The sequence below is a fragment of the Sebastes umbrosus genome, chromosome 8 (genome assembly GCF_015220745.1).
Source record: "Sebastes umbrosus isolate fSebUmb1 chromosome 8, fSebUmb1.pri, whole genome shotgun sequence".
Lineage (NCBI taxonomy): Eukaryota > Metazoa > Chordata > Actinopteri > Perciformes > Sebastidae > Sebastes > Sebastes umbrosus.
Window position 1 is genome coordinate 27,184,161 of NC_051276.1, and position 12,416 is coordinate 27,196,576.

At 35.3% G+C, this 12,416-nt stretch overlaps 1 protein-coding gene across 1 annotated transcript; it reads left to right on the plus strand.

Moving 5' to 3' along the window:
* Positions 1 to 1,595: 1,595 nt before the first annotated feature.
* Positions 1,596 to 11,472, plus strand: nipsnap1 (nipsnap homolog 1 (C. elegans)). The gene is made up of 10 exons (XM_037776696.1): positions 1,596 to 1,752; positions 3,915 to 4,042; positions 4,708 to 4,753; positions 6,118 to 6,212; positions 6,611 to 6,681; positions 6,891 to 7,031; positions 8,461 to 8,492; positions 8,622 to 8,716; positions 9,899 to 9,982; positions 10,903 to 11,472. The coding sequence occupies exons 1-10, from the start codon at positions 1,679 to 1,681 to the stop codon at positions 10,965 to 10,967; spliced, it is 831 nt and encodes a 276-aa protein (XP_037632624.1). The 5' UTR covers positions 1,596 to 1,678; the 3' UTR covers positions 10,968 to 11,472.
* The last annotated feature ends 944 nt before the right edge of the window (positions 11,473 to 12,416 follow it).

Below are 12,416 nucleotides of genomic sequence, written 5' to 3' on the forward strand. Positions count from 1 at the left end.
CATACTGCATGTGTGCAAGCTTGAAATATAGCCCAGTGTTGTTGAAGTCATTGAACACAGGCATACAATACAGGTATTGAGTACGATTCTTTTTAGGTATGATCTGATTTGATGTTATATAATGTCAGTGGGTAGAATGATGGAGAGGATCAGAGAGCACCGCATTGTGTATGAAAAGAAGTGAAAGTGGGTTGCACAAAAAGGATTTAAGTACTGCATGACTAGTCTAATAGAGAAACCAGCTTTGAAAGAATGATCCACTGTTAGGTAAGAGACCTGTTTACTGCAGCAGTACAACTCACACAGTGATACATACAGTAAGCTGTCATTTGGACTGAAACCAGTCATTTCATCTCATATTATTAAAAAAACAACCAAAAATATAGAGGGATTATAGGCTTCTTATATATATTTGATAAAATCTTACATTGCATGGCTTATTTAGGTCTATTTGTAGTATTTGAAATAGCTTAACATTTATGTCAATACTGTTTTTAAGTGCAATGTTGACAACAGTCAGATCTTCTCTCTCAGACTATAAAAATAATGTCTGGGACATTTATCATGCAATGCTTTTCCAGCAGACAGTTACTGTATCTTATGCTTTGATGTTAACTTGGACAGCAGATATGAACACTGATGTTACAGAGAAAGAGTGGAATCATATATGTGAAAAACATTACGAGGGTATCAAGAGACATCAAAATTAGATTAATCCAATTTAATTGATTCTTCATCGTTTTTATTGGACCCCCTCCAGACTGTTCTGTTATTTCGTTGACCAAAATATGACATGGTCATGTAAAAACATGTCATGATGTAACATGTACTAATTACAAAAAAAGTGCAATGCTGAGGTACTTATTGTAGCCTACTTTACTTGAGTTTTATATTTTGTGCGACGACATGGCTCAAGGGAAGGATTTTCTGTAAAAAAATATTTTTTAATAAAAAATAATAAAAAATAGCAACAGATGGACCAGCTGCAAAACTATAGTTACAACAATTCAGATAATACATCCAGTAATTTAGTTTACGTCTCTGGAAGGAATTATCCCTAATATTGATTAGGTTAATTTTTTTATTTTTATTTTTATTTTTATTTTTATTTTATTTTTTTATTTTTTTTATTTATTTATTTATTTATTTTATTAATTAATCCAATGTTGTCTACATTTTGTTGTATGTATATATATATCGTTGTAATAACCTACTTTACTTTTAGGGATGTAAATGACTAAACTAGACATAATATACTTGTAAAAATATACAATAATAATCACACAGATATCCAAAGCATTAAGTAGCCTATAGCACATGTTTGCAAATAATTCCAATAAAATAAAATAAAACACGGATGTTATATGCATACAATTGAAGCATATGACATTGCTGATTTTAGTGAATGATCTAATCATATCTGTCAGCAACAATGTTTTATAACTATGGTTTTAAAGTCGCTCATTATCATTGAAAGGCTCAACTCAACTAATCATGTCTGATGAGTCTGATCGATTGTGCGTATTGATCACTGCGTACTGCGTCACGTTTTTAAATCTAATAGCAGTTTTTTTTTTTTTTTTTTTTTAGCCATCATAACATCCCAGATAAGAGGTAAACATTAACCTGAGCAGCTTGTTTGCTTTGTCAGAAGCAGTTTATACTTTACAAGAGGAACATGGCAAAGACTTGTGTGTGGTCTAAAGGACAGATCCTCTACAGGTATTCTGTTATTCTGCAACATGCGACCAGGTAAAGATGTTTTTAATGTAACTCTACTAACACTACTAAACTAAAACACAATTAAACAGACTTTTCTGTGTTTTATTACATTAAATCAAACTTTAATCGTCGTTACTTCAGCCAACATGTTGTTAACTAGTATATTATTTGTCTTCACTCAAGTGTAACACATTATATTGGTGATGATAAGGTGAATCAATGTTATGCTCACAAGTAATACCTTTTAAGTAAGACATCAGGGTCATTATGAACAAAACATACAAGGCAATTTTCCAAAACCAGCTTTAATCATTTGCTGGCCCTTCTGAACTTTGTCCTGTGAAGCTCACACAGTAAATGTAACCACCATCTGTTTTTACAGCTTATCTGTGCCTCCACACTGTATGCATTTCCTCTGTGGCTGGCTGTATTCAAATCACACACATTTCTGGCTTTTTTGAATACTACTTTTGTTATTTTTGTGAGAGGGAGCTATGGGAAAATGTATTTATAATTATAGTTCCCAATAAAAGCCATTGGCCCCTTAAGGTTATTAAAAAAAGAAGTCTCACTGACCTTGAAAGTTTGTGGATTTTAGAATAATAAATAAAGCCTTAGAAAGTGTTTGCAGACGGCCTTGAAAGTGCCAAATATAAGTAAACATATATTCACTATGGCTCCCTAATCCATAAATGTGAATATACCAACTATTCTCTTTGGGCTGTTCTCGGTTCACACCCTGTGAAAAATCCTGAAATTGAGGTTAATGTTGACACTGAAGCAGCTTTAAAATGGGTTCAAAATAATGAGTTTATGAGACGTTAGAAAAGTCATTAAAATATCCTTTGAATATGATGTCCAACTGAGTGTGGCTGCTATGTTAACACTATATTTAGCTCTGTATATACAGCTATATGTACCTTATTTAAATAACAATAATAATTTTGGTATGTTTTTTATTATGAGATATTATTAATTCAGTTTTAGTTTTAATTCAGATGTGTTCCGCTATTCCACCGTTGTCTTCCGGCAACACGTCACCTCGCCAGATTTCAGAACGAGACTTCTCCTTGAGCGAGAATCTTTTCATAATGTCAGACCCTGATAATAGCAATCAAAGCCCGTCACGGCAAAAACAAGCACTTTTTGTGGACGTAAAGGATATTAGGGCTGTTCCGAATACCATTTTTTTTCCATGTTCTTGTCTGTCTTGTCTGTCTGTCTCCATCTCCCCCGTTTCAGTGCTGCTGCCACACTACTGTACATACACACACCTCTACACATAACAAACAGCGATATCCGTCTGAGAATAACTAATAATAATAATTCATGCTGAATATGAATAATTCATATCGTTGTAGGATTATTCCTTATTTCATGGGGTATTGTGGGATTTATACATTATTATTACATACGTATATATATGTATATATATATATATAGCTATATATATATAAAAAAAAAAAAACTGAAGCATTTGAATACTGATTTGGAGGTTGATTACCATGGCAACGGTCGACGCTACGAAGCATTCGGGTCAGCCCTAGACAATACCAGCTTGCCCCAATAGCACCATATTGCAGGCCATGAGCAGCTGCCATCTACAGCGTTCTCCCTCAATACTGGACCAATTTCAGAACTTGTTGTCACTATTAGTCAGTTAAATACAAACATGGGAAAATAGGGTCCAGGTTGAAACATACTGAAGTTACCCTAATAGTATTACTGGTTGGATTAGTCCCTGTTTGCTTTAATACCACTATTACAGTCCTTTCCAGTTAACTTTCTTTGGGACAATTCCTTGAAGTATAAGTCTGAAGACATAAAAGAATAAAGTCTTAGATCTCTGCTATATGACTTTGACAGACATTTATTCATGTTCAAATACTGATTTGAGGCTCTTAGTTTGTAACAATAGTTCTTAAAGTAAATGATATTCCCCTTTTATCCACTCCAGAGTGGAGTGAAGTTTTATGCCGAAGACATAAGCTATGGCATTCAGCCCACTCACTCATACAGTATGCATGTTTTCTCATATCAAAGGATATTAGCATGACTATCTTTTTAGCCCATATGTCACGCATATCTCCACGTCCCTTTTAAGTTGTGCTTTTTAATATCGAAAACTTCTCTGTTTTATGTTGTTGCTTTGAGCCTTTTGTGAAACTTTCTTTCATCTTGTTTCTGTGTAGGAGGTTTTCAGAGAGCGGCGACAAAGGCTGGTTCCGTTCTTTATCTGCGCGCAAAGTCGATGCCAGGAAAGATGCCCACTCCAACCTGCTGTCAAAGAAAGAGACCAGCAACCTGTATAAAATTCAATGTAGGCATAAGATCTTTTACTGATTTTCAAGTGACTGTTTATCCTCTTTAAGCGTGGGGTTGCAGAGGGCCACACACAAGTGAATGTGATACAGTTACATCATATTATAATGAAATGGATTCTGTTTTGAGTCTAAACAGTCTATCATCTGTTTGTCTCTGCAGAAAACAGCTAAATAAATAATGTTAATTCAATTCAATCCATACTGGCCTCGGTGACCTCAGAGAGAAGTAACACAAGAGACGAGCACAAGGCTGCACTGTAACAAGTTATTATCATACACGTGAAACATGCAGGCAGCAACAAGTTATTCAATAACGGTGTGATTTATCAAGTCTGTAAAGTTTTGACGGCGACATCAAACATTTTTTTTTCTGCTTTTCTTTTGTGAATGTGTGTGGTGATAACTGTGTCTGTCTCCTGTAGAGAAATCTATCATTCTTCCCAGGGCTTTGATCCTTTTGTGGCGTACATCACACCTTGTAGGGATTTCAATTTGAACACTCTATCAGCCGTAGCCTATAACCTATTGTAAGCGAATCAGTTTTGTATATAGAAGTCTTTGCTGAATCGGAGTGTGAAATTACTTTGTTGAAATATTTGATGGTTGCTTGTATTTAAAAAAAACACCCATTTCTGATAAGTCTGGCTCTTTTTTTTTTCAGTTCACAACGTCAAACCAGATTGCCTGGAAGCATACAACAGTCTAGAGTAAGTGTGTTCACTGCTTTACAACATGCCCTGCATTAAAGGAACAGTGTGTAACATTTCGGGAGATCTATTAGCAGAAATGGAATATAATATTAATAACAATGTTTTCATTAGTATATAATCACCTGAAACTAAGGATCAGGTACATTGAATATGTGCAGTAGATTGTTTTCCCGCTGGCCCCGCCCACGAGCTCCTGCTCGCCCCGTAGACTTCACATTGTAATGACATCACAGATTTTTAAATCGCTTTTCACGGCTCTAGGAAAGTTTTACCAATATAAATCCTCCATGGATCAAAAATTCATAATAGAAAGAGTCATAATTGACCTTGTTTGCAGTTTGTTGTGTCCTGTCAACAGTTTTACCGACGACTCTTTTACAATGGTTGTCTATGGGGAAAATGCTGCTGGAAAAAATTGGAAGCAAGGTTGAGTGGCAGCACCAAATCCAGATCTTATTATACATCCATGCACAGTGTCTGTCAGGTTTCTACATTAGCCCAGAACAATGGCTCTAGAGAGAGACTATCACGTGTTTACGTTACCTAAAGGCCACCGTAGTTCTCCGACATGCTTGTGAAACTACAGTAACGTGAGCTGCAGAGTGCAAAACTGTGCTACCGCCAGCCGCCGTCTGACTTCCGTCGCTCCTAAAGTAGTGTAATTTTGGTAACAATGGCATCTGATTGAGGCAAACAGCATGACCACGGTTCAGTTGTTTGCAATCTGCAACCACACCACTAGATGGTGCGAAATCCTACACATTGTACCTTTAACTACACCAGTCAAATTGTGTTTTCAACAACTTGCCTGTTTTAATCTCTCAATAGAAGAAAGAAAACATATATTTTCATACAATCTGGTTGACAAATAAGGTAAATTATACTTTGTGTCGATCAATCAATCAAACTTTATTTATATAGCACCTTTTGAACAAATCAAATGCACTTCAAAGTGCTCTACAAGCAATTGACAAAACTTAGGATGTTAAAACTTATGTAGTAAAATGTTGATAAAATAAAATAGATATAGAAATGATAATAGAAAAAGTATAGATAATAAAACAACAAAGTCCAGGAGCAACTAATTAGATTTTGTTGATGATACAATTTTAGAGTTTCCCACATTCAGAAGATGGACATTATTCCATAGTATTCTTGCAGAACCATAAAAGTAACTTAGCGTAAAATTATAATGTCTTTTGGTTTAACAGCAAGTTGGATAATTGTGGACGTTATGCTCTCTGAGTGCCCTCTAGTTGGTCATTGTGGTGAAGTGACAGTATATTATTATAACTGCTGCTGGCACATTCACACAATCGGTGTGTGTGAAGAATTTTGTTCTTTTATGCTGCTGCTTTTAGGGCTGAGGTGCAAAACAGGCTCCATCAGGACCAGGATTACCCATGTGAGGTGGTCGGAAGCTGGAACACCTGGTACGGAGAACAGGACCAAGCTGGTAAGCAGCAGCCGTTAACATAAAAACATGATTAAAAGATGATGAAAAGTGCCACCTCTTGCTGATCACAGTCCCTGTTCACGCCAAGGACCAGATTAATTTTTCTGTCTGGAGGCCTCATGATTGGACGATGCCATTAATTCAAATAACTGCGGTCTGGCTGTAAATAGTTTGGCAGAGCATCACAGAAAAGACACACACAGACACTACAAGATGACTCACTGCCAACACCTCTCCTTCTACATATGATCATTTACAGTGTATAATATACATTAACAGCACTCAGTGACAACAAGAAGTGATCGGATGGTGATGGTGGTACTGTATCTGATGGTTGTGTGGGTGGCATTAGTCTTTACACAGTGCTACAGTGACATCTGCTGGTCTGCTTCCTGCAGTGCATCTATGGCGATACAGCGGAGGATACCCAGCCTTGACTGAATGCCTGAAGAAGCAGAACATTAACAAGGTTGACTGTAAACTGTTTTTTAATCTTTTTCTTTGTTGCAAAGAATAGGGAATTTAAGAAAAAGCTGATATTTTAAGTGCAACTTACACTGATTTGAGTTTTATCTCAACAATTTTATTTCACACTTAAGCAGTAGAAAAGCACTGTATAGTATATCTTTGTATATTCTTCTTTTTTTTCATTATTTTCTTTTTTTAATCTCTCTTCAGGAGTATTTAGAGTTTCGGAAAGAGAGGGCGAAAATGTTGATTTCAAGGCGAAATCAGCTGCTCCTGGAGTTCAGTTTCTGGAATGAACCGTTTCCCAGACCTGGACCCAACATCTACGAAATGCGAACCTATCACCTCAAGGTATCCACTTATTTTACACATATTAAAGTTGCATGACTTTACATGTATTTGAATATTACTCAATAGATTTTATCTGACACTTTTCATAGTCAGTCAGTTCTCTCAGTTGTGTAACTTAATAAATCCAAATGTATTGCCTTTCTACATATTAAGACTAAAAAATGACATACAGTTGCTATCAAAATTATTCAACCCTACACATCAAAAGTTTTCTGAAGATCTAGATTTTTTTATTAATCGCATTTGTTGGAGAGACATAATCAAATTGATAATGAAACTGTGTAATGTAATCTTTCTGAGTTGCAGGATTTTTAAAATATATTTTTATATTACAGCCATGTCAAAATTATTGAACTCATATTTGATCTTGCTGTTTTTTTTTATCACTTACTAGTGTGTAAGGCCACCAAATTGTTGCAAAAGACAATTAAGCTTTTGGGAAGTATATATAGTATAGTTTAGTTGATATGTTGATCAGAAGAATGTCTTGTAGAGCTGTCATTCTATCAGATCTTCATTACACGATTATCGTTAACAATATTATCACGATATCTATAGAAAATTTGAAGAAAATAATAGTAATGCTTTTAGTCAAATTCATCTTTAACTTTGTTTATTGTTTGTTTTGTCTCTTTTTTTTTGGCAAATTAATTACGCTCAAAATACAAGTGTAGGGAAGTGGAGAGAGAGTCTGTAACCATAACTGCATATATAAAATGATTTAAGAGGCGCTGGATTATTTATACAATATTATCATATGTGTATTATTAATGTGATATCAATATTTCATTTTTAAATATCCCGGTTATCGTCAATACCGGTATATTGTGACACCCCTACTTGATAGGCTAATGGGGTTGAATAAATTTGATTGCAACTCTATGTAATACAACTTTTTGTATCACATGGCAGCCATTCAGGAGCCAGTGTTATTAACACTGTCATGAAAAAGTAGGACCCACTTTTGCCTTTAAAACAGGCTGAATTCCTGGAGAGTATTGCTATAACGCTCCAAATGGATCTTTGTCCATGCCGGTCTTATCGTATCACTGTTTCACACAGTTTTGGTTATATGATACACATAACAGCTATTTCACTTATTCTCAAAATGTTACATATTTGCATAGTTTTGGGCTGCCTGTTATCTTGAAGGAGTAATGCAATTCTCCTCTGTTATCTCTTTATCAACAAGGCATAGTTTTGAGTCATTGTTTTGATGAGTGAGCTGTTCACAAATGGAGAGGCGTACCTGATAACGTGGTTCAAAACATAGCTGTGATAAAATCTGTGTGCAACCAACGCTGAAGTTTCTTCCTGCATGTGGGCTCATTTGGCACACAGAGTTGCTTTGTCTGTATAAAATAAACAAGCTAAGTCATGTTTCACTTTTAAACTGTGTTAATAGTTTACCTCCTCACATGTGTTTCAGCCAGGAACTATGATTGAATGGGGAAACCACTGGTAAGGCTCAACAAGCTTAAATTGCTCAGAATACAAATGATATCAGTTGTCTGCACTTTTTCCATTGTAATCATAAAGTATTACATCAGGTGATCATTATACCCCTGAAAATAACATGTCTTATAACAGGGCGAGGGCAATCAAATACAGACAGGAAAACAACGAAGCAGTGGGCGGGTTCTTCTCACAGATCGGTGACCTCTATGCTGTTCATCATTTGTGGGGTGAGTATGTAACATTTGTTCCTCATCTCAGAGATATTGTGGAGTAGGTAAGCTTTAATACCTCTCTTAAAGGAACTGGTACCTCAACAAGCTCTGAATCTGTACAAGCAGATGAAGTTATAACTGGTGGAGAATGACTTCATGTGATGTCTTGTTTAAATAACATGTCATATTTTGGGGGTTGATCATTAGAAGGTGATAATACAGTAGTCACTGAAGTAGAAACACTGCATTTATTTATTTATTTTTATGTTGGTCTATTCTGTACACAGAAAATCTATTTCATGTCTGTCCATCTTGGGAGAGGGATCCCTCCTCTTGCTCTCCCTGAGGTTTCTTCAGGCCAATACAGAAGCGCCTTAAACTTACATTCTTTCTAATAGCCAGCAGGGGGCGACTCATCTGGTTGCAAAAAGAAGGCTGATTGTATAGAAGTCTATGAGAAAATGACCCTACTTCTCACTTGATTTATTACCTCAGTAAACATTGTAAACATGAGTTTATGGTCTCAATCCACAGTTTCAAGTGTTCCTCAATACAACGTGATGTTCATTTAGTAAATTATGGTCCCATTTAGAGTCAAATAGACCATAAAGCAGGGGATGCTTTAGAGCGTGGCTACCTTGTGATTGACAGGTCACTACCACGGCGTTGTCCGGTCTGAGAGTTGTCCGTGTTTTCGTCTTACAACATTAACTCTTTCACACTTTGTTAATTGTAACATTTTGGTCACTCATTCAGCGTTCGGTTGTACTTAGCTCCACCCTCTGGTGTCACCTCTGGTTGCAAAAAAACAAGACGGCGACAGCCAAAATGCTGAACTCAAGGCTTCAAAACGGTAGTCCACAAACCAATGGGCCCCATGCATAAATGATAGCGTCTGACAAAATAGGCATATTAAATATCCCTTCTGTAGTGAGATATCTATATAAAGTTGCCTCCTCTGTGGCTCATATAATTGAAAAAGGGAAATGTTTGTTTGTGTACTTCTTTGGATCCAGCTACTGAGGTTTAACTCAAGCAATTAGATTATTTCTGTGACTGAAAATTATGTGTGCAGCTAAAACTTAATTTTACCCGAAATAAATTTCTTAAGAATATTAAAGCTAAATGTTTCATATGAGAGTGACGTAAATTCATTCACACTTATGTAATGTATGATTTGGTTACTTGTGTTTACAGCTTATGAAAGCCTCCAGTCCCGGGAGGAGACCAGGAACTCTGCCTGGCTGAAGGACGGATGGGATTCAAATGTGTATTATACAGGTAGGAGACATGCAAACCAACCACATATACTCCTAAGAAAAATAATCTGCCATTTAGCCAGAGGTGACGTGTGCCTCATGAGATGACAATTACAAGCCAATATTTATAGTTTATTAGTATACTTTGCAAGAGGAATTAAGATCAAATCAATGACTGAAGTTGTGGTCTAACTTCATGGGGTGCAGTAAAGATTGTTCCCTCAAAATGTTGGAGATAGGATGGCACAAAGGAGCTATTACAACATGTGAAAGATACATTCTTTAAAATTCAAACAAGATGGAAAACACTACAGATATTGTACTTCATAGAATCAGTGAGTCAACAGTTCAGACAGACCATTAGACTGTTGAAATATCAAGTTTTGTGAACTATCACTCCCTGTGAAGTGTATTGAGCAACAGATGAGATTATAGGAAGAGATCAGAATAGTTCCTCCTCAGGGACTGTGGAGGAGAGAGCCCACAGGTGGATGATGAGGAAGTGGAAGGAGCAAACAAAAATGAATTTATCAAGAGCAGTCTCGTGGCAGCAGGTAAACACAGGGTTATATAATCAATGTGAATTAGCATATTAGGGAGGGAGTGCCACACAAGCTTGGCTTTATTTACAGCACAGTCATTTTCTGTGCTCTGCCTGAACTCACTGAGACACATTTATAGCTAGATAGATGTTTCAGCAACATAAAAGTATTATATGGGATTTTAAAACATGGTGAAAACAGTGAACATGATGTGATGGTGGTATTCTAATGAACACATTGATTTATTTAACTCTACTTTACAATACATGTGCTGACCTGTAACACACTGTGTGAAATAATGTATTTTTTATTAGTATCTTTATGAAATTACAGTTAACTCCATGGTCTCTGAGTTTAAGTTAAAGCCTTTAACACGTCTCTCTCGGTTTGTCCTCCCCAGTGCCTCTGATCAGAAGCATGGAGTCTAGAATAATGATTCCCACCAAGAGTTCACCTCTACAATAAGAAAGATGACTGAAAACTCATTCACCTACTGCCAGAGCAACATGTAGATTTGTTTTTAATCTGCTGGATGATCTGTATTACATTCAAGTATGTAAACAAAACCATTTTCTGATTCTATTTTTTGCACAGCCGCCAGCCAGTCATGAAAAGTAATGTTTGTGTGCATAGATTTTGCCCATGTTTGCAGAAGTTTAGGTAAAATATGTCGAAAAAATGAATGGAAAACTGGCGCAATGAAATGCCAAATTATATGCATTACATTACTTGCATGTATGTTACACTATAGAGTGAAAATGACATGATTGTGTAGAGCTAGGTGCGGTATGTTTCCTGCTTTTTTATCATGAGTTATGGTAATGGCGCGTGTATTTGTTTTTCACAGTGAAGGAATAGTCTCCACCCACTTTTACGACTGGATATGAATCACACTGAATGACATAACGCTGAGCTTCACAGCTGTGACTGTGAAACGCATGTTTGATAAAATAAAACTTGTCAGACCTCACTCATTGAAATAGCTGATCATTTCACTAATTAAGATTTGCAGTAAATTGTGTAAAGATAAGAGCCTAGCAGGAGCAAATGTGTCACTTCTGGTATGAGGTGGTCAGTATTTTCAAAATAAAGTTGACTAACACACAGCAGTGTGGTCATTGTAATACCAGAACCAATGTTATTAAGACAAATACTGTTTGAAGAGGAAACTGGAGCTTGGGAGTATAATTAAGATAAACATAAATATAATCAAAGCTAAACTAAGTTAACTGACCTGTTTTGAAGGGCAAAAAAGGCTTTAAGCTATATCCTTATGTTGTGAGAGTTATTCAATTGGGGGATTTGCTTATTCACTTTCATATTGAGTTATCAATCAATCAGTCAAACTTTGTTTGTATAGCACCTTTTAAGGTGTTAGTGCTTCACAGATGACTGACAAAAGAAAGACAGAACAATTGTGAACCGTGAAAACAGAAAAGACAAAAATAATTTAACAATGAGATAATTTGAGACCAATGCACATGAGACAATAAAATGATATATAATAATATTGTATAAATACAATACAATTACTTATTTTATTGAATTGTATTTATACACACTAAATACATTAGAATAAGTGATTAATAAAATAACAACAAAAGAATAAAATTATACAAATTGAATACAATAAATCAAGTGATTAATAAAATAACAATAAAAAAGACTAAAATGATACAAATTAAATACAATAAAAATCAGTGATTAATAAAAAAACAAATACAATTATACAAATTAAATGAAATACAATCACTTAATTTATGTATTTAATTTGTATAAATACAATACAATCACTTATTTTATTGAATTGTATTTATACAAATGAAATACAATAAAATAAGTGATTAATAAAAAAACAATAAAATAGAATAAAATTATACAAATTAAATTCAATAGAATAAGTGATTAATAAAA

Bases quoted from the DNA above. Each gene is read 5' to 3' on its own strand.
- nipsnap1 (XM_037776696.1), top strand. From the start codon at position 1,679: ATGGCAAAGACTTGTGTGTGGTCTAAAGGACAGATCCTCTACAGGTAT. The intron at 4,043-4,707 runs GTAGGCATAAGA...TTTTTTTTTCAG, and splicing joins CAACCTGTATAAAATTCAAT to TTCACAACGTCAAACCAGAT. The intron at 7,032-8,460 runs GTATCCACTTAT...CATGTGTTTCAG, and splicing joins TGCGAACCTATCACCTCAAG to CCAGGAACTATGATTGAATG.